The sequence below is a fragment of the Sciurus vulgaris genome (assembly GCF_902686455.1).
Source record: "Sciurus vulgaris genome assembly, chromosome: 4".
Taxonomy (NCBI): Eukaryota; Metazoa; Chordata; class Mammalia; order Rodentia; family Sciuridae; genus Sciurus; species Sciurus vulgaris.
In genome coordinates this window covers 25,850,213-25,875,701 of record NC_136464.1, presented here as the reverse complement: position 1 = coordinate 25,875,701, position 25,489 = coordinate 25,850,213, and the positions used below count along the sequence as shown (strand labels likewise).

General features: G+C 42.0%; 2 protein-coding genes across 7 annotated transcripts in view; one reads left to right on the top strand and one right to left on the bottom strand.

The window, feature by feature from the left end:
* The window catches only part of PDCD11 (programmed cell death 11), a 43,666-nt gene that overhangs the window by 9,360 nt on the left and 8,817 nt on the right, over positions 1-25,489 (top strand). For all 6 annotated transcript variants that reach the window (XM_079136302.1, XM_079136304.1, XM_079136306.1 and 3 more), the window contains 18 exons: positions 1,288-1,395; positions 4,563-4,769; positions 5,829-5,953; positions 6,134-6,194; positions 6,843-6,989; positions 8,322-8,573; positions 9,141-9,287; positions 10,033-10,227; positions 11,176-11,346; positions 12,317-12,536; positions 13,275-13,424; positions 13,842-13,957; positions 15,870-16,411; positions 17,266-17,328; positions 20,518-20,626; positions 21,984-22,073; positions 22,276-22,378; positions 22,818-22,995. In XM_079136302.1, coding sequence (XP_078992428.1) covers positions 1,288-1,395; positions 4,563-4,769; positions 5,829-5,953; positions 6,134-6,194; positions 6,843-6,989; positions 8,322-8,573; positions 9,141-9,287; positions 10,033-10,227; positions 11,176-11,346; positions 12,317-12,536; positions 13,275-13,424; positions 13,842-13,957; positions 15,870-16,411; positions 17,266-17,328; positions 20,518-20,626; positions 21,984-22,073; positions 22,276-22,378; positions 22,818-22,995 — 2,984 coding nt within the window. The remainder of the gene's footprint in view (positions 1-1,287; positions 1,396-4,562; positions 4,770-5,828; positions 5,954-6,133; positions 6,195-6,842; positions 6,990-8,321; positions 8,574-9,140; positions 9,288-10,032; positions 10,228-11,175; positions 11,347-12,316; positions 12,537-13,274; positions 13,425-13,841; positions 13,958-15,869; positions 16,412-17,265; positions 17,329-20,517; positions 20,627-21,983; positions 22,074-22,275; positions 22,379-22,817; positions 22,996-25,489) is intronic.
* Positions 2,300-3,043, bottom strand: LOC306659081 (transcription factor BTF3-like). Its single transcript, XM_079136361.1, has one exon. It carries the CDS (start codon positions 3,015-3,017, stop codon positions 2,529-2,531), a length of 489 nt encoding a protein of 162 aa, XP_078992487.1. The 5' UTR covers positions 3,018-3,043; the 3' UTR covers positions 2,300-2,528.

The following is a 25,489-nucleotide window of genomic DNA, read 5'->3' as shown; positions in this document are numbered from 1 at the left end:
CTAAACTGTGCTCTCAGATAGGGTATCCACTATTCACATGTGACCATTGGAACCTTGCAGTATGTCCAGTGTCACGTGTTAAAATGATACTATTCTGGACATATTGGGTTAAGTAAACTATTATTAAGATAAATTTTATTTGTTTCTTTGTGTTTTTCAAAATGTGACTGCCAGAACTGAGCATGGTGGTGTAATCCCAGCTACTTAGGATCTTAGTTACATGGAAAGCCAAGGCAGGAGGATCACAAGTTCCAGGTCAGCCTGGGTGACTTAGAGAGACCCTGTTTCAAAGGGGTTATAAATGTAGCTCAGTGGTAGAATACTTGCACAGCATGCCTGAGGCCCTGAATTCAATCCCCAGTAATTGGGAGGGCGGGAGACTGCTAGGAAACTTAAAGTTGCGTGTGTGACTTGCAGTTTATATATATATATATATATATATATATATATATATATATATATATATATATATAATAATAAAATTTTAAAAATACATATACATTTAAACAATTTTTTTAGTTGTCGATGGATCTTTCTTTTTTATTTATTTAAATGTGGTGCTGAGAATCAAACCCAGTGCCTCACACGTTAGGCAAGTATTGCAAAACCCAGCCCATTGCATTATATTTCTGTTGAACACTGCTGATCTAAAAGGTCCAACGGAAGTAGAAGGCTTTTAATAAAGAACTATCTCATTCCTCCTAACCCTTATCTTTTTATGTATGCATGTATATGTTTATTTAGCGGTACTGGGATGGAACCCAGGGCCTCACACATGCTAGGCAGGTGCTTTACCACTCAGCTACAGTTTTAACCCCCACCTTTTTTTTCTTTTTGAGGCAGGGTCCCACTGTGCCCTGTCCTAACCCTACCATTAACTCTTAGCTTATCCTATGAAATTTCCCTCCACAATTCTGTGATAAACTGTTTAGCCACAGTTTATCCAAGTTGTGAGGCTGTCAGTTCCCAAGGATACTTGTGTGAAACATCTTGAAGTCCACTGAGAAATTCCAGAGGGTAGGAGGGTTGATGTTGGCTATTGACCAGAAGGGAGGTAAGCTTCCTGAATAAAGAAACAGCCAGTGCTTGGAGTTGTCCTGCCAGTTAATGTTATATGAGGAAAGATTGATAAGGGTTAGATGGGGAGAGAGAGACAGTTACTGTGGGTAATGTGGCATCCAGTGTTTGCTATGAACAGTGTTTCTTATATTCCTGGTTCCTTCAGTGAATTTTTTTTTTTTTTTTTTTTTTTTTTTTTTTTTAATAATCTGTTCTGTTTATTTCTAGGTGACTCAGTTTGGTCTTAAGCTAAACTTCCTCACATTCTTCACGGGCCTCGTTGACTTTATGCACCTGGAACCCAAGAAAGTTGGGACATATTTCTCAAACCAAGCAGTAAGAAATGTTACACCTCTCTTTTCTTGATTCCATCTGTGTCTCAGGCAGCTGTACAGTGTCCCAGCTAGCCTCAGGGAAGGTCCTAGTACTGCATGTATACAGTCGTGTAGAGAGGAGATGAGGGAATGATAGTGTTTTGGAAGCACAAGAAACTACCAGTGCTTGGACTGAAAATAGAGAAGGAGCAGGTGGTACCAGGGATTGAATCAGGGCACTTAACCACTGAGCCACATCCCCAGCCCTTTTTATTTTTTATTTTGAGACAGGGTCTTGCTAAGTTTCGATTCTCCTGCCTCAGCCCCTTGATTACAGGCTGGGATTACAGGCATGTGACGCTGTGCCCGGCTTGCTTTTATTTATTTGCTTTATAATTTGAAGTATTTTGGAAGAGTATTTATCATAGGAAGATGCATTTAAATAGAAGAGCATGGTTCTAAAAAGTTCTGTGAGAGCTGGGGATGTAGCTTAGTGGTTGAGCGCTTGTTTTGCACGTTTGAGGCCCTGGGTTTGATCACTAGTACCACACAAAACAACAAAAAAGATCTGGGAGTAGTATGAATCCAATTTTTGAAAAAATAACTTAAAAGAATCATCTGGTTAAAATACTGGAAGATTATGTAATCAGGCATGAATTATGATTAATTCTGAGTAATTCTATATTTATCTCAACATTTGAATTTTCTACAATGAACATATGTATTTGAGAAGGATATGCCAGTGTGTATTATTCAGCATTTTTAAATCCTCAAATGAGTTCTTTTCTTTCTTTTTTTTTTTTTTAACAGTAATGCAGTCTCTATAGAGGAAAAAAAATGTTAAGAGAAAATAGATTTTTTTCCACCACTTTGATACTTTTATTTATTTATTTATTTTTTACTAGGCAAAGAACTTTATTAACCTTTGTTTCAAACTTTATTTCCAGGCTTCTTCAGCTTAATTAGCTGCAAAGAATAAATTGTGTATAAGCAAAAACTGAAAAGAACTGCAGTGTCCAAGGGGCTTGGGCTTAAAAATATTAGATCTAGATTTTATCAGATCCATAAACAAAACAATTTTAAAAAGCAGTCATAATATAAAATAGCAGCTCCCAGTAACTTCTTCAAGTTTATCTTCTTTAGAAGTTGATCAGTTCAGTTTGCCTCATTCTTAGAAGCCTCATCAAAATTCTCCACAAGATCTGGAACTTCATCATCATCATCCTCTCCAGTAGCAAGTGGTGCTTTTCCATCCACAGATTGTTTGGGCAGAGCTTCAGCCAGTCTCCTTAAACTAGTCAGACTGTCTGCTCCAAGCTGGTTTAAGATGCTGGGTAGCATTTCTGTCAGTTGCTTTGTCTCAGCATGGCCTGTAATGGTGAAAGTGTTTGCTGCCAGAGATGCCTGAACTTTAGGGTTGTTAAAGTGAATCACTGTTCCTTGGTTTGTAAACATATTCACCTCTTCAATACCAGAGATATTGTTTACCCCTAACTTCTTTAAGGAGAACTGAAGTGTTTTATCATCTGCTGTAGCTGTTCTAGGAACCACCTTCTTCTTTCTGCGAGCAGTTCCTTTCCCACCAATGCGCACTTGTGCCTGCAGTTTGGCGAGTTTTTCCTGGTTCATGATAGTTTCTTTCATCTTGTCGGAGCGGAAATGGGGCCATGCGGGGGACTAGGGCTGGCGCTCAGGGGGTCTCTGGCAGACCAGCTGAGATTCGATACTTTTAATATTTTGCCAAACTTCTTCGTGATATTTTTTTCTATAGTCATATTTATGTAGAGTTGAGACATTTTGCATGTTTGGCCTTGTGATCAGATCTCATATATGGTGGGCAAGTGCTCAGTTACTAATCTGCTGAGTTCCATCTTCATCCTTTTCCTCACAATTAAAAATTGGGGCATTATAATTGTACATCATTTGTTACATAGTCATCCATGCACACAATATAGCAAGGTAACTTGGCCCATATCACTCCCCAGCATGTTCCCACTTCCCTCCCATTGGCCCCTTTCCTCTGTTGATCTTCATGCGATCACTTCCCACGCCCTCACCCCACACCAATCTTCCTTTTCCTCTTTCCTCTCCAACTGCCACATATGAGGGAAAAATATGACCCTTCACCTTCACTTAGCATAATTAGGGACTAATTCCATCCCTTTTCCTACCAGTGACATAATTTATTTTTTTTATGGCTGAATAAAACTCCGTTGTGTATATAGACCACATTGTCTTTATCTGTTTATCTGTTGATGGATACCTAGGCTGGTTTCATAATTTGGCTGTGGTGAATTGTGCTACTATAAACATGGGTATGCATTAAAATGCTTTAGAACCAACTGTTGTCATACTATAACTATATAGACTTTGATTCTTCAGAATAAACACCAAGGAGTGGTAATAGCTGGATCATGTGGTGGTTCCATGTCTAGTCTTTTGAGGAGCCTCCATATTGATTTCCATAGTGTTTGTACTAGTTTATAGTCCCACCAATGGTGTAAAAGTGTTCCTTTTTCTCCACATCCTCTCTGGTGTTTATTCTTATTTGTATTCTTGATGACTGCCATGCTGACTGGTGTGAGATGAAATCTCGGTGTAGTTTTGATTTGCATTTCTGTAATTGCTAATGATGTTGAATATTTTTTCATGTTTTTGTTGGCCATTTATATTCTGAGAGGTGTCTGTTTAATTCATTTGCCCATTTGTTAATTTCTTCAGTCATTTTTTTGTTGTATTTTGAGACAAGGATCTTGGCTAAGTTGCCCAGACTGACCTTGAATTTGTGATCTTCTTCTTTAGCCTCCCAAGTAGCTGGGATTACAGGCCTATGCTGCCATGCCCAGCCAGGTCAGGCTTCCTAAGTGTTTCAACTGAGTTTTTGCTGTAGTGACACCATTACGTGCTTTCTGTTGTGTGTGCGTTAGCTTCTCGGTGTTGTGGGGACTCCTAGTATATGTTTTTCCTGGTCTTGTTGATTTAGTAAGCATTGATTTAGTCAGATGTAGTTCCTAAAGAACTTTTATTTAACTTTTCCTCATAGTACTTGATTGTCCAAGCTGACTTTACTAATGATGTTAGTACTTTTATGTGTGGTCAGCACATGGGGAGTCTTGGCCCTCAGAACGGCTGCTCCAGGGTATCTGCTCTGTGCCTCCAGCCGCTCATTCTGCCCTTCCTTTTTTCTAGGTAAGGGCCTGCATCCTTTGTATCCATCCTCGAACCAGAGTTGTGCGCCTGAGCCTGCGCCCGATCTTCCTGCAACCTGGGCGCCCACTCACCCGGCTCTCTTGCCAGCACCTAGGAGCTGTGCTGGATGATGTTCCTGTCCAGGGCTTTTTCAACAAGGCTGGGGCTACCTTCAGACTGAAGGATGGTGCTCTGGCCTATGCCCGGGTAAGAAGGCTTCTTTGTTTGGTCAGGGATCTCGTCTTTGGAAGGACTTTGGAGATATATGGGTCCTTTTCTGCTTTCTTCATTTCTTTATATTTTTCTTTTTGGTACCAGCTATTGAACCTGGGACTCTGTATCACTGAGCCAGATCCGTAGCCCATTTTATTTTTTGAAACTGAGTCTCACCAAGTTGTTTAGGGCCTTGATAAATTGCTGAGGCTGACTTTGAATTTGAGATCTTCCTGCCTCAACCTCTTGAGCTGCTGGGATTATAGGCTTGTGTCACTGTGCTTGGCACTTCATTTCATGATCTGAGTTTCTTATTTTTAGATATTCCCAAGTGTGATAGACTATTCATAGGGATTAGAACAATGTTTATTTATTATATCAGAGAGCTTTAGAATCAACTAGATATTTGTTACCTGGTCAATGGCATGTATAAGAATGAGTTAGGATCTAGACCAGGGCTCAGCAAAATTTTTCTTAACAGGTCAGATAGTGAATATTTTAGGCTCATGGACTGTATGGTCTGTGTCCTAGCTATTCAACTCTGTTGTTAAAGCATGAAAACAGCCACAGACAGTATGTAAATGGATGGATATGGCTCTGTTTCAGTAAAACTTTTCTTTTTTTTTTTTTTGATACTTGGGATTGAACCCAGGGGCTCTCTACCACTGAGCTGCATTACCAACCCTTTTTATATTTTGAGATGGGGGTCTCAGTAAGTTGCTGAGACTAGCCTCAAACTTGCAGTCCTCCTTCCTGCTTCAGCCTCCCAAGTTTCTGGATTACAAGCGTGTGCCACCATGCTCAGCTTCAGTGAAACTTTTATCTCATAAAAAATGGGCATTGGCTTATGAGTGCAGTTCACCAACCTGTAATCTAGATTGTTCTTTGATGTTATTGAGATTCTGTGATAGTAAAGAGTAAGAAAAATTATTTTAACTGTCAGAGTACTTTTTTGTGATAAATGATAAATGTGTTGAGTCATCTTGGTGTGCTTTGAAGTCTGGCTCAGATCTGTTATTTCTGGCTTGTCCTCAATCATTTGGTACTTTGCAGCTCAGCCATCTCTCTGATTCTAAGAAAGTCTTCAATCCTGAGGCCTTCAAGCCAGGGAACACTCATAAGTGTAGAATTATTGACTACAGCCAAATGGATGAACTGGCATTGCTTTCTTTACGGACGTAAGTTTGTCATTAACCCGTGTCAGGTGTAGAGATGTGTGCCTGTGTGCATATACTCTCAATTTCTCCTGGCCTTGCTGGAATTGGGATTCTTTTCTTGTCAGCATGATTGTAGTACTGGTGACTTTTAGGCAACCTCGGCCCAAGCTTATTTAATCATGTGTTTTCCTTTTGTCCTAGATCTATTATTGAAGCTCAGTATCTTGGGTATCATGACATCAAAACTGGGGCAGTGGTAAAGGTAAGACCTCAAACTTATACATAGATACTCACCCACCTTCAGGCATTCTGTAGTTCACAGGTCAACAGTTAGCTCATTAGTCTTCCTGTTAACACATGTGAAATCATGTTCCTTGCCTCTGCCTGGTAACTGGAATTTTTCTTCCCTTCGGTAATTTGTAATTAATTTCAAGGTAAGGTCTTAATTAGCAGTAGCTACACAGAGGCAGTAGGTGATAGTCCTGGGATTTTTGATTTGCTGGTGGTTATTGAAAGTTTGTTCTGTGATAATTGATCTCTCTGGGATATTAGAAGCCAGTTCCAGTGGCCTTTCCTTCAACCATGTAGCTTTGATAGTGTAGCTCTAATTAAACAACTCCCCTTTTGAGTAGAGTTTGTTCCTTAGGAGACTTAGTCCCCTCATTTAGAGAATGTATTTTCAGGGCAGACAAAAAGTACATGCTCAATCAAAAAGATTGCAAAGGCTTCCATAAATAAACCTCATTAAATCCTTGTCTGTGTGGGTATGTGCTTACCCATGTGAAGTCTGGAATAATATTCATAGTTAGCCCAGAAGGTAGGCTTAAAAGAGCTATGAAATCTCTGTTATAAAATATGAAAGGAAGACCATTCTTGAGACATTCTAGCATCTTTTCTTTGGATTCCTTAGGGAACAGTGCTGACCATAAAGCCATTTGGGATCTTGGTGAAGGTGGCTGGGCAAATGAGGGGCCTAGTACCTACCATGCATCTGGCTGACATCCTGATGAAGAATCCAGAGAAGAAGTACCACATTGGGGATGAGGTCAAGTGCCGGGTGAGCCTCTTGAAGGGTCTGTGGGAGTTTTGATTAGATGGAGTTGAAGTTTCTGCCTTTTTCCATAAAGTGAGGGTGGAACATCTATAGCATGTACAGTGCTATACCTGACATTGGGAAAAGTGAGTCCCTGTTCTTAAGAATTGTATAGTATGATTGGGAAGAGAGAAGCCAGTGTGTAACTGTTTGCCACGTTGATTGCAGGCTATATACTGTGGTCATGTCTCAAAAGGGAGAGGGGAGGTTGGAGGGGAAGGTGAGCTGGAACAACAAAATCATAGATATTATTCTGAATAACAATTACCATGCAGCATGTGTTCTGTATCAGTTGCTATAATAGGTACCTGACATGCATTATTTCATTTTGTCACCCTATAAAGTAAGCATATTGTCCTCATTTTACAGGCAGAGAAATTAAAGCTAAGGAAAGCTGAGTATCTTGCCCAATATCACACAGCTAATTAAATGGCAGAACCGTTTTCAGACTTAGCTGTAAGTGATCTTAATGCCTTCTGGATTTCTGGCAGAGATGGTACTTGAACTGGAAAGAATGATTAGGATTTGGAAGGTTGTGGAAGAGCAAGGGGTATGTTCTGGGCATAGAAATAACTCAGATGAAGCCACAAAAATATGAGTGGTTTCTAAAAAAAGCTTGAATCCTATGAAAAACTTCACAGGGTTGTGAAGATTAAACATAGTACACAGAGCACCTACCTTAGGGCCTGGGGTATTCAGGCTCTCTGTGTGAGAGTTTCTGAGGATTTCTGAGCCCCGGATTTTGTGCATGCTGTATTTTGTTATTATTGACTCAATAAAGGTAATGACTGCCCATTGGTACAAAATTTTATATAGTAAAATCAAGGAATAAAAATAGAATGTCTCTGCCTTTAGGAGATAATCTTCTGAGGGTTGAAAGATGATTGAATGTCATTCTTAGTGTAGAGGGAACAGGCAACACTGCTGACATGGTAAATTGGTCCTGTCATTCATCCCATTAGACTTGATGCATAACCCACTAGGCAGGAGCTGAGGTGGGGTAAAAGTTACTAGAACCCAAGATTTTGGAGGTGCTATAAGATAATGAGCATTGCTGCATAGCCAGGAGGGGTAGCTTCCACATTATTGTGGAAGGAAATACATTTGAAGTAGAGATTAATATGCCTTGATGGTCATTCTACAAGAAGCAGAGAAGATTTGCAGCTGAGATTATTAGAGGAGATGAGGTAACAGGTTCTTGGGGAATGGCTCATGGCCAGGGTTCGGGGGTTACAGACACCAGTTCAGCAGCTTTCTTGATAACAGGTAACTTGATGGCCACTATCTTTCCCCTAGGTTTTGCTTTGTGACCCTGAAGCCAAGAAGCTGATAATGACCCTCAAAAACACTCTGGTCACATCCAAACTACCTGCCATTACCTGCTATGGTGATGCCACGCCTGGTCTGCAGACACATGGTGTCATCATCAGAGTCAAGGACTATGGCTGCATTGTGAAGTTCTACAATGATGTGCACGGACTGGTGCCCAGGCACGAGCTTAGTGCCCAGTATATCCCTGACCCAGAGAGGGTCTTTTACGTTGGCCAGGTAACACTTCCCTTGGACAGGCTTCGCTGCCCTTATGACCCCGTGCACAATAATTTGAAGGACTAGTAAGCAGGAGGACTGCCATTTACAAGAACATGGAATAGAGCACAAACACAGCTTCTGCAGCCAGCTAAATGGAGGAGATGGGGCGTAGAACAGAGACGCCCTTACTGGCAAACAAATGGACCCAGGCCCAAACCCTGGAAGAAATTAGTCTTTACCTATAATGAATCAGTGTCCTTAACATCAGAAATTTTTCTGAGGCCACTGTCTCCATAGGGACATTGCTATGAAACTAGTAAGTTTGAAAATTATTTTTAGAGAAAGTAATTTTTTAAAACTTAGGGTGGTACCCAAACTGTTATTTATGTCTTTTATTCAGAAGGCTGATTTCTGAGGATTCTGTGTTGTTTCTTCATTTCTTTTCACTGTGTTCTTATCTGATCCAAGGTCTGGGTGATCTCCCAAGGCCTCTGCAGTACTGGTGGAGGTGGTGGAGGGCACCATGCTCCAGGGCCTTGAGGCCTGCTGCTTGAGCAGGTAGCCACACATGTGCTTTCTTGCCAGGTGGTGAAGGTTGCAGTGCTGAACTGCGAGCCATCCAAAGAGAGGATGCTCTTAACCTTCAAGCTGCTGAGTGATACAGAGCCCAAGAATGAGAGAGAGAGAGTGGGACACGATCAGAAGACAGAAAGAGTCATTAATGTTGGGCAGGTACTTGGACTTCTTCAGACAAGTTACTCTGTTGTACACTGACAGAGTGGGGAGCTACTAATACATGGGATACTGTAGCCCATGTTGGGAAGAAATCAAAGTAGCTTTACGAGATTCTGGGGCCAGAGGGTTTTTTTTTTTGTTTTTTTGTTTTTTTTTTGCAGGGGAGGTGGGAGTACTGGGAATTGGACTTGGGCACTCAGCCACTGAGCCACATCCCCAGCCCTGTTTTGTATTTTATTTAGAGACAGATTCTCACTGAGTTGCTTAACACCTCGCTTTTGCTGAGGCTGGCTTTGTGCTCGCAATTCTCCTGCTTCAGCCTCCTGAAGTGCTGGGATTATAGGTGTGCGCCACTGTGCCCAGCTGCTAGAGGGGTTTTTGGGAGAGTACGTCATTTATGTTCTTTTCCTGTGTACCAGAGTAAATGGGAGCTCTTTTGCAAAGAAAGTTCTGTTACAGGTGGCTTCTCAGCACAGTGCTACTGCCTTTTTCTTCTCTGGTCACTAGGGCCAGCCTCTTTCCTCTGGGACCCAGTGGAGGAAACCACAAGGAGTGATAGGAGCCCACAGATGAGTCCTGCATGGGTAGGGGGGTGAGGTCTGGGGGAAGCTTCCTCACTGCTCTTGGCCTAGCAGGGATTCCTGGCTCTGGGATTTGGTACCTCTGACTTCTGCCTGATCCTGCCTAGGTTGCTGTCTGCTCAAGACAAGTGCTAGATTTTGTCGTTTTATTCCCTGAGCAGTTGGTGGATGTGAAGGTTTTAGAGAAGACCAAAGATGGGCTTCAGGTGGCTGTCCTGCCACACAACATCCCTGCTTTTCTCCCTACGCCTCATTTGTCAGACCATGTTGCCAACGGCCCACTATTGTATCGCTGGCTCCAAGCAGGCGACACCCTTCACCGAGTCCTGTGTCTGAGCCAGAGTGAGAGACATGTTGTATCCTTGACTGGTATCTACTGGGCAGTGGAAGGTGGAGGGGCCCTGGCCTTTAGGTGAGGAATTCTGGTCCAAGCTGTATTTAGTTAGAAACCCCATGTGGGGGATAAATCAACCATTTGATCTCAGAAATTGCTCCACAGGGCCAAACCAGTGATGAGGCCTGTGCCTGAAAAGTAAAAGCAGGCCTGAAAAAGTGCTACTCGCAGATGGTGGTGGTCAGAGTAGAGTAGGCAGAAAGTTTGCAGGGGAGAGGCGGAGCCCAGAGGCTTGGAGAGGAGTTGACGTGTGCACAGACTCAGTGGAGCAGCCCCCGTGGCATGTGTCATCTTATTGGGACATTTCAGTGTTTGCCCCTTGGGTTGGAACAATTGATAAAGTTCTGCTGTCCTTCCACCCTTCCCCTTTTCTTCCTACCCCTCTCTTCCTTGGGCACATGAGGTTCATAGTCTCTTCACTGTTTTTGTGGATACACTGAAGGAAGACACCACCTCTTCTCACAGAATGTAAACTAAAGTTATCTTAGGGTGGCAGAGGAGGTTTAGTAGGGTTCATTGGTATGAAGATGGGGCCAGCAGAGAATTGTGCAATGACTGATCCAGCTGCCAGATCCTGGGGATGAGCTTTACTCTTTTTGGTCTACTGCAATAATCTGGAGATGAGCTAATCAGGAAAGGACTGAAACTGATTTTCTAATGTTAGTGTGCATCAGAAGCCCCTGGAGGGCTTGCTGAAAAAGACAGCCAGGCTGCACCCTACTAGAGTCACGACTCATTAGGTAGGTGGTGCTCAAGAACTTGGCTTCTTCTAACCTCTGGGTAATGCTGCTGCTGGTTTGCACACACAAGACTCATTGTAGTAACACAGGATGTACGTAGAAAAAGAAAATGGGAGAGCTGGGCATTTCATCTGCCCTTTTCGGAACATTCCTTGACAAAGTACCACCAGCTCCTTTGCAGGAAGCCAGCTTTGGTTTCCTCAGTAGAAGGTGGGCAGGATCCCAACAGCTTCTCAGAAATCCATCCTGGAATGCTGCTTATTGGTTTTGTGAAGAGCATCAAGGACTATGGTGTGTTCATCCAGTTCCCCTCGGGTCTCAGTGGACTGGCCCCCAAAGCTGTAAGTTCAGCTCCATGAATGAGATACCAGATTCATGGAACCTGAGGGGATGGGAAGGAGCAGGTTACTTAACCCTTTGAAGGAGTTGAGAGGCACCACTTGAGTTGGGTGGTGGGGTGAGTGGAGCCAAGATCCTGGCTGTACCTCCTGCCTGCCACGTGGTCTCTTGGGGAAAGAACAGCTGTTGTTCCATCCATGGCAGCATTGAGTGGGTGGGTTATGACTCCAAAGATTTCAGTCTCCAGTATGAAGAGGATGGAATATGTTTATCCTCAGCATGTTCAGAATTGGAAATGGATTTTTCTGAGCAACCCCCCAGTACAGGTTTTACAGGCTTCTGGGATTTTGAGATGTTACAACACCAGAATATCCTTGAAATTATTATTCCCCCCTCTGTATTATTGAATTTTAAACTTTTCAGGCGGGAAAATATCCTCCAACTTCGATCATGCCTGCTGAGTAAACTGGGATGTAGAGAGTGACAGAGACTCAGGCTAAATGTAAGGTGATACTGAGCAAATGGCACAGAACTAATTCCTGCCATAGGTTGTTCATAAATATTTTTTCTCTTCCATTGGTCTTGCCCCTAATGTTTGTCAAGGAAAAGTATCATTGCATTCCCTGCTAGAAAGTTTTTCTTAAATGGGAACATGGAGGAGGACCCCATAAACATGCCTAGAGAGAGCAAGAGGGTTACCAGTGGGAGTTAGAGACACCAACAGCCTTGGTCTCTGGTTTGCTAGTAATTTGCCTTCTCTGCTGGGTGTCCTCTCTGAAGGCCGAGTTGGCAGCCTGGTTCTCCCTGTGATTATATGCATGGACAGTAGAGCTGTGCTCAGAGAGGACTGGGTGGAGCTTTGCAGGTGCCCTTTCTCCCCACTCCCACACCTCATTTTTGGACATGTTAAATGGGTTGTCTTGATAGAGACTTCCTTTATTTTTCCCATTTTCTGCCTACTTTTTCCTTCAGATCATGAGTGATAAGTTTGTGACCACCCCAGGTGACCACTTTGTTGAGGGGCAGACGGTGGTTGCAAAGGTGACCAATGTGGATGAGGAGAAGCAGCGGATGCTGCTGTCGCTGCGGCTTTCGGACTGCACTCTGGGGGAACCAGCCAGCACCAGTCTCCTCCTCCTGAGCCAGTGCCTGGAGGAACTGCAGGGTGTGCGCAGCCTCATGAGCAACCAAGGTGGGGCAGGAAGCAGAGGATGAGGGCTGGGGAAGGGGGTTGTGTGTTGAAAGTATACCCCTTGTTAGAATGAATTGTTAGGCTTTCCATATGCTTTAAAAAAAAAAAAAAGACAAAATTCTTTTCAGGGAAAACAATAGCTACCACCAGTATACCTGGCTTGGCAGACTTTTTTTTTTTTTTTTTTTTTCCTTAATGTGAGTGTGACCTGTGTTAAAGTACACGAATCATTAAATAGCACAGCCCAGTAAATATTTATGAAATGAACAACTCTGTTTACCACTCAGAGAACGGTAAAGATCATTATGAGAATCTCAGAAGTCTGCCAGTTGGAATAAAAATTTCCCTTAGTTCTGTGGCCTTGGATTTGCATTTGTTGTGAATTCACTCACCTCTTCATTTTTTATTTCTTTATTCAAAAAATACACAGTGGATGATAAGAGTTGCCTTTTAGACTTTGGGCCAGTATGTAAAATTAATTTCCTTTAGAAACCAAAGGAAATCCTGTGTTCCTGGTATTTTTGACTGATTTCATAAATTATGCCCAGTAGGATTAGCAAGTAGCCCAGGTCTGTCTGTCACAAGAACTTTCCTAGATTCTGGACATTTTTGTAAAACCACCTTGTCAGTGATTGGAGAATCCCCTGCCCTCTGTGGTGACAGCACACTTCCAGAGGAAAAATAACAATGAATATTATTTCATCTGACTAATCCCTGCTTCTTTTGGGCATTTGACAGACTCTGTGTTGATCCAGACGCTGGCTGAGATGACCCCAGGAATGGTCCTTGACATAGTGGTGCAGGAAGTGTTAGAAGATGGCTCTGTTGTGTTCAGTGGAGGTCCAGTGCCTGACCTGGTCTTGAGAGCCAGCAGGTATCATCGGGCAGGTGAATGCATTTGTTTGCTCTTTGTGGTGTGTCAAGAAGACCCTGTGCCAGTTGCTCCTTTGCTGGATATAGAATTTCCAAATATATAGGGGTAGATGGAGTTGTTTCATCTGAAGTTTTTGGCATGCCTAGTTGTGTGGATGCAAAATTAAGATAACAACATGCTAAAGAAAAGTTAAGTATGAATCCTTTCTTCTAATTGGATAAATCTAGATTTTTTTTGTATCAGTTGCAAAAATTAAAGTCCACCTGAACTTGAACTGTGCAGGTTGAACACCTTGGTTTCCCTAACTGTTGCCCATAATAAACCCAGGAAATACGTCTCCTTCTTTGGTTTGAAACGTCCCAGGAAAGGTGCTATCCTCTCTGCACCCTGTTTTGAGAGAATGATCATGCTTGTTTAATTCTATGCTGCAGGTCAGGAAGTGGAGTCTGGGCAGAAAAAGAAGGTTGTAATCCTCAACGTTGATATGTTGAAGTTGGAGGTACATGTTTCCCTTTGTCAGGACTTGGTGAATAAAAAATCTAAAAAGGTAAGCTTATTCCTGGCTTCATTTCCTCCTTTTTCCTTCCTTTCTTCCCTCCCTCCCTCCCTTCCTTCCTTTCTTCCTTTCTTCCTTCCTTCCTTCCTTTTTGCGGAGGGTGGTACCAGGCATTGAACCTAGGGGCATTTAACAACTGAACCATATCCGCAGTCCTTTTTTATATTTTTTTTAGAGTTAGGGTCTTGCTGAGTTTCTTAGGTCCTTCTTAAGTTGATGAGGTTGGATTACAGGTGTGTGTCATCTCACCCAGCCCTGTCTTCATTTCTGTGAAAGTCAACACCCATTCCTGTAGACTTGTAGCTCAAGGGGTTGTAATACAGGCATCTAGAGGTAGGGTAACTCTGTACCTGAATCTATGTAGGGCATGTCTGATTTTTACCTCTTATTCTGGTGTGATTAAGAGGACTGATTTGTACTGTAGTTTAGGTGATAAATTATATGGTCACCCTATCCTTAGGGCCAAGTGGGTAATATGAATGAATGAGTAGGCCATGTGAATTAGGGAGCTGTAGGGCTAGGATCCTGACAGATGAGAATGTGTCCCCAGCCCAGTGGGGCATAGAGTGTTTTGCTCCTTCCTGTTTCCAGGTGGAAATATCTTGTGTCTGATGCCTTGATTTTTAAGAGATGGCGGAATTTGGATTTTTGTTTGAACAAATGTTGAAAATGTTGGAAAGTAATTTTTTTTTTTTTCCCCAAAACATTATATAAACCAAACAAAATTGGTGTGATTAGTTCTGACCTCCAGGCTGCATGTCTTCACTTCTGGTGTACCTCTTATACTATGCTTTTGTGTGATGTAAGAAAGCATTTGAGAGCTAGGCTATAACTCAGTTGGTAGAGCGCTTGCCTCGCATGCAGAAGGCCCTGGATTCAATCCCCAGCAACCACTGCCGCCACCACCACCCTCCTGCAAAAAAAAAAAAAAAAAAAAAAAAGAGAGAGAGAGTGTTTGAGGGAAATCTGAAAATTAGTATTTTCCTCTGGTGACGAATGGGCAGGTTGAGTATCCTTTATTCAAAAGACTTTAGACAAGTTCAGATTTCAGAGTTTTTCAGATTTGGGAATATTTTTGTAGTCTTCACTAACTGAGTGCTGATAATGACTCAAAAGTTTTGGATTTTGGAGCATTTGGCGTTTCAGATTTTCTGATTAGGAATGTGCAACCCATATTTGTTCATCGTCCAAAGCACCTAATTGCATAGAGTTTGGGACAAAGAATTACCTAGATATAATCCTTAACCTTGAGCTACTTATAGTTTTCAAACTTTAGGAGAGACAAAGGGAGAATGGTGGGCAATACTGTGATACTGGGAATTGAACCTGGGGGCACGCAATCATTGAGCTAAGTCCCCAGTTTTTCATTTTTTTATTTTGAGACAGGGCCTTGCTGAGTTGCTTAGGGTTTTAGTAAGTTGCTGAGGCTGGTCTCAAACTTAAGATCCTGCTGCCTTAGCCTCCTGAGTTATAACTGGGATTTTGAGGAAAGTCAGGCTTGGTGCCTTGTGCACAGTGATCTCTCAGTAATGACTGCTGACTGGAAGTAGTGAACATGTAGGAGAGCCATGGACTGAGAGTCAAGATCCACTGTGTCTTAAGGCCAAAGAGCCACCAAGAGATCACCTGGCTGTGCATCAGAATTGCCTAAATAACTTCTAAATTTCAGAATTAACTAGTTCTAGGATAGGGCCAAGAAATTTGAGTTTAAAACAGAAATGAAGTCCAGGTGATTCTGATGAGGTTCTGTGAGTTGAGTACTCAGGTAAGGAAAGCCGGGTTTGGAAAGGGAAGGTTAGTTGGTTACAGCTCAATCACCTGGACACCAGAGGGTTTCTCCAGGCTTACTTGGTGAGGTGCTGTGTAAGGCAAGTGGGGATGATTGCTTTTCTCTCTCTTTCAGTTGAAGAAAGGCAGCAAACACCAGGCGATTGTGCAACACCTGGAGGAGTCCTTTGCTGTGGCCTCCTTAGTAGAGACTGGCCACCTGGTAGCTTTCTCTCTGACCTCTCACCTCAATGACACCTTCCGCTTTGACTCAGAGAAATTGCAGGTGGGACAGGGTGTCTGCCTAACTCTCAAGACCACAGAACCAGGAGTGACTGGTCTTCTTCTGGCTGTTGAGGGACCAGCTGCCAAGAGAACCATGAGAGAGACGAGGAAGGATTCTGAGCCAATTGATGAGGATGAGGAGGGGGATCCAGCTCTGACTGTAGGGACTCAAAAGAAGCACACCCTTGCTATCGGGGACATGGTCACTGGAACCGTCAAGTCTGTTAAGCCCACCCATGTGGTTGTGACTCTGGAAGATGGCATTGTTGGCTGTATCCATGCCTCCCACATCCTAGATGATGTTCCAGTGGGCACCTCTCCTACTACCAAGCTGAAAGTTGGGAAGACAGTCACTGCCCGAGTGATTGGTGGACGAGATGTGAAGACTTTTAAGTATGGAGGCTTGGTGGGCTGGCTTTGAGGGGAGGTTGTCATAATTAGGAGAGGAGGAGTAGGAATATAGGCAGATTTTAAAAAGTTGTGTGTAAGTTGGGTTTTCTTTTAGTTAACAGAGAAGCATTCACCAAAGAATTCTTTAGTGTGGTAACTTTAAAAATAAAGAGTGATGGCTAAGAAAGTGTGGGTTTTGAGTCAATCTTTGCGTTTGGGTTCCAGATTGACCATACCCATGTGCTAGTGATTACTCTGAATTTTATTTCTTTTGTTTGTAAAGTGAGAGTAATGGTAACGATCACCTTGTAGGGCTGTTGGGAAGACTGAAACAGATAATGTGTGCTATGTGCCTAGTAGGTTGCATGGCTCATGACTGTTGCTCAGTATACATCAGTATAATCCATCCTCTACCTCACACCTTAATTACACTCACTTTAAATCTTGTTACAGCGTATGTTGTTGTAATGGAAATTCATGCTATAACAAGAAAAGTTGAAATAAGAATCCAAAATCTGGCCAGTAGTTTGCATGTTAATTTCAGGAATTAAGTGGGATATTCAGTAAGTCACTTATTCTCTTTAGACCTCAGTTTCCTTGTTTCTAGAATAAAGGAGTTAGGAATGTTCTTTTCAAGATCTATTATGCCAGTCCTAAAAGATGAGCCAAACCATCTCCTTATCATTTACTGCAAGGGGTAAGAGTGGAAACCCTCTGACTGACACATTTCCGTCAGTGGTGGTGCAGGAGGGTGGTGATTTAGGTGTGGTTTGGGGTGGAGTAGGCAGAAATCCTGATTTCCAAATCACTGTGTTACAGAGAACAAGAGAAGTGATTTGATTTATTTGTTTCTCTAGGTTTCTCCCAATCAGTCACCCCAGATTTATTCGAACTATCCCGGAGCTGAGTGTTCGGCCAAGGTAAGGGGGACCCTAGTGGCACAGTCCTATTATGGAAAGAGCTAGGAGCTCTGGAATGGAATCCTAAGTTCTCATCTTGATTCTGCCTTATTTTGCTTATCACTGTGCGGGCTACTTTATTTCTGTGGTAGGGAGAAGAAAATGATCCCAGACAAACTAGATCCACTACTACATGGGTCTACTAATCCCTGACCCCTTCACCCACACTGCTCTCTGCAGAATATACTGGAATATGACCTAAAATTATCACTCAGCTTCTTATCACCAAACAGTAGTCCATACTGAAAGAATATATATTCTTGGCTACATATTTTGGGTTTTTTCTGGTGCTGAGGATCAAGTCTAGGTCCTCTTGCTCTACCCCAAACTGCATCCCTAGCCCCTGACTACATATTTATTTAGGCCCTCCTAGGGCTAATTAGAGGAATTATTTGAAAATTAATGTAAAAGCTGTATAGAGGATTTAAGTATCAATTTAAAGGCTGATGGCAGTTCTATTTGTCAGCATGTTGCAAAAACAGACATTTTTGTTCTCAACCCAATTTTCTACAACTCAGTAATTTCCCTAAATAAACATCTAACCAAGAATACCTATTCTTTTGGCTTGGACTCCTGCTTGTTGACAGGAAGTGAAGGTGGAATTTTAGGTTATTTTCTGGTGGATTCTGCAGAGACTGGTGATCATTAGAGATTCGAGATTTGGGGGAGTGGATAGGAGAGCTAGTAGCACCATGTAATGGTAGATCCTGTTTGTCTGGGATCCTCTTTTCTCAGAGGATCTTAAGCATTTTGATCCGTGGGTCGATCTGCTTCTGTTTCCTTCATAAAAGAAGCCAACCTCTTAGAATTGATAGGCTATCAGTGAATGAAGCTAGATGCACACAGTAATGAGAAAGACTGTGCAGGGAGGCCGAAGATGAATGCAAGGTTGAGGCCAGTCTCAGCAGCTTAGTGAGGCGTCTCAAAAAATTAAAAGGGCTGGGAATGTGGCTCAGTGATGGAATGCTTGTTTAGCATGTGTGAGGCCTCTGGGAGCCATCCTCAGTGCCTTATGCCTCTAGGACTGTTATGGAAGGAACTGCAAAGTGACTTCCAAAGAGGAAGGTCTGCTCAGCATCTTGAAGAGATCAGCATAGAAAGCTGATACTTCTGAGAGGCCTTGTGCCTGAAATAATGGAAACATTCCTGGGACATTGAGTCCTGTACTGACTGTACTTGAGGAACTTTAGAGTCAGACCTGTGGTTTTAGAATAATGAGATTTGATGAATGAACCACATTTCTATTTATTTACTCCTTGGATATGTCCCCTCTAGTCATTGTGAAATTAAAGAAACTTCATCATGTTAGTGGTTTTAGTCTGCACATCTTCACCTTTGAGCTGTGATGTTGTATTTTAATTGGATCCATAATTAGTGTTGAAGTCAACTAGTTTATTTAAACTAAGGGTGAATATCTTAAACTAATAGATACTGCTGGGGATAAGTTATTGAACTTTATGGGAAGGCACACTGGGCCTGAGAGTGCTTGTCAGGGTTAGGGTCATCAATACTGTTGTCACTAGTCTACCCTCTTATCCTGGGAGACTGTGGAATAAACCAGACTGGCAGTGCCTGCCTGTAGCAGAGCAGGCCAAGCCAGGAAATGAGTGGATTTATTGAAGAGACGGGAGATGCAGATATATAACAACAGATAGATCCCAGGACTTCCACCTCCTCCATGTAGCTGTGTTGTATTGTGACTTATCTCAGGGGCCCTGAGAAATATGGTGTGAACATAATAGTGGTATTCCCCTAATACTTATGTTTTTGGTACGGGGGATTGAACCCGGACACTTTTACCACTGGAGCCACAACACAGCCCTTTTTATTTTTTAATAATTATTTTATTTATTTATTTTTATGTAGTTCTAAGGATTGAACCCAGTGCCTCACGCAGGCTAGGCAAGCACTCTGCCACTAAACTACAACCCCAGCCCTTTATATTTTATTTTGAGAGAGGGTGTCTCTGAGTTTCTGAGGGCCTCACTGGGTTGCTGAGGCTGGCCTCAGACTTGCAGTCTTCCTGCCAATCCCTCAGTGCTGGGATTACAGGTATGCACCACTGCACCTAGCCTTTTGTTTATTTATTTATTTATTTTTTTTGGCAGTGCTGGGGATTGAACCCAGGGCCTTGTGCTTACAAGGCAAGCACTCTGCCAACTGAGCTATATCCCCAGCCCTTTTAATTGTTTTTTTTTTTTTTTTTTTAATCAGTTTACATAAGTGGTATGCAGTACTTATTTTTACTTTCTTTATTTCAGTCAATTTTGTTTTTGATATCTACCCATTTTTGTGTTTGTAGATAAAGTAGCAGCCTGTCCTGTGACTGTGCCAAACTTTACACATTCTCAAACTTATGGATTACATTTGGGGTTTCCAATTTTTATTTAAATTATAGAAAAATATTAAAAATTTTGCCATAGTGAACTACCTTGTACTTGTTCTATTGGGTGACATGTAAGAATTTCTCTTGGGTGGAATTAGTGGGCCACAGAATATGTGCCTTTGCAGCTTTAGTATAGGAAGGGACCATTTTCTACATTCACCAACACTTGCAGTTATGTTTTGCATTACTGGTACCATTTTATTGATGAGTTGTTTTTTTTTTTCAGGTTTGTTTGTTTTTAAGAAATTATTTGTATAGATAAGCAGGGGTAGCACTTCATTATTTTGGGGGGGAAGTGATTTTTGGACTGGTCACTTTCATATCACATGCATTTTTTGCTTCATTGAAGAAGAGAGAATAGTGGCAGTGTAGCAGAGGGTCCAAGTTCTGGTTTTGAGACAAGCCTTGACTTCAACTCCTAGTTCAGTAACATACAACAGGTTTAATATCTGCCCTGCATAATTCATTATGAGATTATTGTGAAGTTCATTGAGATTATTTGTGAACACTGTTCTGTAAATTGTAAAGCAAAAGTTAAAGTTCTGTGAAAGAAGTAAAAGTTCTATTAACTAAGTTCATACAAATTGTTATAGACTGGTTCATGCCTATTGAATGACAGAAAAGATTAGCCCTGGGTTCAGTATTGTGAGGATTTCCTTTTAAGGAGAGAATCAGCCATGGAGGATAGGGAAAAGTAGGGTAATCCTCTACAATTAATCTGTGGCTCCTTTGTTTTACATTTTTCATTTCCTTTCTGCAAACAGTGAGCTGGAGGAGGATGGCCACACTGCTCTTAACACTTTTTCTGTCAGCCCCCTGGAGAAGATTAAGCAGTACCATGCCGGTCAGACTGTGACTTGCTTCTTAAAGAGAGTGAGTAATTGCTGCCCTGCAATGTGAGGTCATCTGTCTTTCAGAAGGAAAAAGGGTGAAAGCTGGAGACAGAGGGCATTAGCACTGGGCATTTGATTCTGTGTTTGCTACCATGCTGAGCTTGTGGGAGATGACATTTGACCTCTGTTCCTAGAAAACTTCTGATCTGATCAGGGAAGTAAATTATGTTTTTTGAAACAGTTATCAAGTACTTCTCAATTCACCATGTTTATAATTAATTGTATAAATGGAAAAAAAAATAGATCATAGGGCAATATTTGAAATAAGTGTAGCACTAGGTTTATATTCTTGCCTTCCATAAAGTTCTCCTGTAGTGCAAAGCAGTGTGTAATCAGGTGCCAGGTTATGTGTTCTAACCCCAAGTGGAACAGGAATTCCAGAAAGGGGAGATCAGTGTGACTCATATTAGTTGGAGCTAGAAAATGGAACCAGCCTTGACCTTGAGGGATAACTCCTCTTAGTTGCCAGATCCTCTTCCATAAGCATCTGAGCATGTCACTGATGCTTGATCTCTAGTTGTCTACTACCTGTAGATAACCATAAACCCTGTATGCCTTCAATAGAGCATAATGCTCTTCCTGAGCTGACCTTATGCACCTTGTGTACCCGTTTCTGAAAATCTCCCTGTCTTTTTTCTTCCTATGCACATGATGGTTTCTATACCTTGAGTACTCTCTTCCTGTTGCCTACTACCCTTCAGGGTTCAGCACAGAGTACTTTTCTTGATTACTCATTCTCAGTATTCCTATAGTGTTGTACTTTCTGTGTATCCCTTATGGCTCCATTATTTACATACTCTTTCAGCTTACTGCTCAGACCCCAGTTTCCTCGAAGGCAGAATCTGGCTTTTATTTATCATAATGCTCTGTGCATAGTGGCTTCTTGTTAAATGGTTTATTGTATTGATTTGAACCTTGTTTAGGGCAGAGCATGGTAAACAGTGAAGAATCAAATCTAAATTGATTTAATAATAAGATGTTGGCCTGTGGAGATAATTAACAATCAGTGGGCACAGCCAATCATGGATCAAGGTAGAGAGGTTGGTGGGATTGGTCCTGATGCATGAAGACATCTCTGATGTCCTTATCTGCCTGAGCTGAGAAGCCAAGGAGGGATCTATGTTCTGCTAGACTAGCCAAGGCTCTGGTAGGCTCTGGGTGAAGCCTGTGAGAGAGAAGTGGAGGTTGGGTCCGGCTAATGGGGTAGAGGACTGGACTCCTATTCCTTGGGAAAGTGCAGGATAAAGGCCTTTTTAGCCTTGTGGTTTTAAGAGAGAGTAGGGGAAGAAGGGATGATTGTATCTATCTTGTCTCATAACTCCTGTTTTTCCCCCCAGTACAATGTGGTTAAGAAATGGCTTGAGGTGGAAATTGCACCAGACATCCGGGGGAGAATTCCCTTGTTGCTCACTTCTCTTAGCTTCAAGGTCAGTGTGCACCAGATCTCTGGAGAAGAGGCCCAGGCTCCCTAAGCTTGACTGTCTGTTGTGTGTTCCCATTGGGTACATGGAACCCTGTACTTATTTAAGAATTGATTTGGGAGATACTTGCTATAGAAATTTAAATGTTAGGGTTTTAGATAAATGACAGGCATTTCTTGAAGCATCAGGAATTTTTTTATCCTTTCAGGTTCTGAAACATCCAGATAAGAAGTTCCAGATTGGACAGGCCTTGAGGGCCACCGTGGTTGGCCCAGATTCCTCCAAGGCCTTCTTGTGCCTCTCACTCATAGGTGTGGGGATGGAGTGGTGCCTTGGCCAGGGAAGGGAAGGGGAGCAAGGGGCAAGAAAGGGGAGAAGAAGGGAGGGGAAGTGGGTCCTCAGTTATTGCCCAGGTTGAAGGATGCCTTCAGTATTGCATTCTGGGTAAAGTCAGGTGGGATATGTTCTCGGAAGATTTTCTCTTAGAACTTTTCTCTCTGGGCTGTGTGACTTTACCACGGTCTGAGTACTTTTACCTACAGTTGTTATTGCAAGTCCCTCAGAAAGAGTTGTCCACCATGTAGGGATACTGGGATTCTTGGCTATATAGTGTGGTGAGCTGGGTCTTCATGATCCTTTTGGTCTATTCAGCATGGAAGCCCAGGTCTGGGCAGTGTCCACTTCCCTCAGCCTGTGGTGGAATAGCATTCCAGTGTTTTCTTCCCTCAGTCCAGTTCCTTCTCTCACCAGGTCCTCACAGGCTTGAGAAAGGAGAAGTGGCCATGGGCCGAGTGGTGAAGGTGACACCCAATGAGGGGCTGACTGTCTCTTTCCCCTTTGGGAGGGTGGGGAAGGTCAGTATATTTCACGTGAGTGACTCCTACTCTGAGACGCCCCTAGAGGACTTCGTTCCCCAGAAAGTTGTCAGGTATGCCGTGTTTCCTTCCTCTTTTCATCTCTCTGGAATTGGTGGATTTTTCTTTTTTCTTTTGTAGAAGTAATACATGATTTGGTCCTGGAAAAAAAAAGTATATAAAAAAATAGAAAATGCAAATTTCTATCACTTCTATCTCCACCAGTTTTTACCATTATACACTTTGGTGTCTAACCCTTCCACACTTTAACATACATGTAGACATAATTTTCCTTTATAGAGTAATAGAGTTTAATTTCATATACTGTTTTGCAACTTCTTTTCCTTGCTAATATATTTAAATCTACCTTATTCTGTTACCTTATTTTTAATATTTGTTTAGTATTCATTACCTGTTTCTTATCAAAATTTATCTAACCAGAGCCAGGCACAGCGGTGCACACCTATAATCCAGTGGCTTGGGAGGCTGAGGCAGGAGGATCGTGAGTTCAAAGCCAGCTTTAGCAACTTAGCAAGGCCCTAAGCAACTCAGCGAGGCCTGTCTTTAAATAAAACATTAAAAAGGGGTCAGGATGTGGCTCAGTGGTTAAGCATCCCTGGGTTCAATCCCCAGTACCAAAAAGAAAAAAAAAATCTAACCCGGTCTCTGTTAATAAGCAGTAATGTTGAAGTGATTATCTTTGTATATATGTTTGGGATAGTAGGGCAAATATATCTTGGAAATAAATTCTTAGAAGTGAAAATAATATTGCTATGCATTTTGGCAAATTTTTGAAAGGATTATGCCAGCTTGTATCCACATTAACAGTATGCATTTTATGACTCTTTTTCACATCCCTACTGGATGTGAAACTGGGTATTCTCTTCCTCCCTTCCTTCCCAGGTTTTGAATCCAGGAACTCACTAATGCCAGGCATGCATGATCTCTACCACTGAGCTACATTTCCAACCCTTTTTATTTTTTATTTTGAGATAGAGTCTTGCTAAGTTGCTGGGTTCAGGCTGTCCTCAAACGTGGAATCCTGTGTGTGGTGTGTGCTACTGTATCCAGAACCCTGGATATTCTTTTTTTTTGTTTTGATACCGAGGATTGAACTCAGTGGCACTCGACCACTGAACCACATCCCCAGCCCTATTTTGTATTTTATTTAGAGACAGGGTCTCACTAAGTTGCTTAACACCTCACTTTTGCTGAGGCTGGCTTTGAACTCACGATCCTCCTGCCTCAGCTTCCCAAGCCTCTGGAATTAGAGTCACGTGCCACTGTACCCAGCAGAACCCCAGATATTCTTAATTTTTATCATAGCCATCGGATAAGCAGAATTTGAGGTCTCGGGGAAAGAAAAAGCATTGCTATCAATCTCAATGCAAAGACTATGATGATAATAACAACAGCAACAACAAAAATAGCACAGGAGACACTAGGCATTCAAAAATTTAAAAAGGGGCTGGGGCTTTAACTCAGTGGTAGAGTACTTGCCTTGCACATGTGAGGCACTGGGTTCCATCCTCAGTCCCACATAAAAATAAAGAAAGAGTGGGGCTGGGGAAATAGCTCAGCTGGTAGAGTGCTTGCCTCGCAAGCGTAAGGCCCTGAGTTCGATCCCCAGTACCGCAAAAAAAAAAAAATAGTGGAAAAAAAATGAAAGATATTATGTCCATCTACAACTAAAAAAATATTTTAAAAAATTTGAAGAAGTCAGTGTTTCTTTAATTTGCATTTTTCATATTGATCATTTTATTGACTGTTTACATTCTCTCTTTTGCTTGTCTAGGTCACTTGTTCATTTTTATTTGATGCATATTTTTGATTTGAAAAAATTGACCTGTAGGTGTTTTCTGTAAAAGTATAGTAGGCTTTTGGGGTTGGGTTAGAGGGGTTTTTATGAACTATTTTATATGCCCTAAAATGAACATACCTCATTTAGAGTTTAAGACTCTTTTATAGCTTGAAACAGAGAGGTGTTGAAGAGGCAGATTGTAGCTTAATATAATAAAGTTGACTGGGAGTAGAATAGGTGCCTTCAGGAGGCAGAGACTGGAAAATAGTCATTGCCTCTCCCATCTCAAGTGTCCCAGCCACTGGTACCCACTTAAATTTTCAACCACCTAGCAGATGTAAATAACACCAAAATAACCAGGGCTTGGGAAAATAAAAAAAGCGTTTAAGTCCCAGAGACCTCCAGAATCCTCTCTGGTTTGTTTCTTGAGGCTTACAAAATGAGGGTATTTAACAAGTATTTATTTTAAATACTTTTTGTGACAGCCAGACTGGTGAGGAGCATTAAGTTGTAGTTTCATCTGTAGATGAGGATAACAAATTACTTACCTAACGTTGAGGCCTTTCCCGCTCTGAGGGCCCTGATGCCTATTATAAAAGGTAGACATCTAATGTGGGAAAAATTGGATTGTATTATTGCTGAGATATTTTTTACTTCTAATATTCTACACTTTAAAATCACCATTTAGGATTACGAATTGCCATTTTGGATGAAATGGTTTGTAAACACAAGAGTCAATCCTGCTTTCCTCTTCAAAACTTCCCCTG

Coding starts and splice junctions, on each gene's coding strand:
- LOC306659081 (XM_079136361.1), bottom strand. CDS start 3,017: ATGAAAGAAACTATCATGAACCAGGAAAAACTCGCCAAACTGCAGGCA.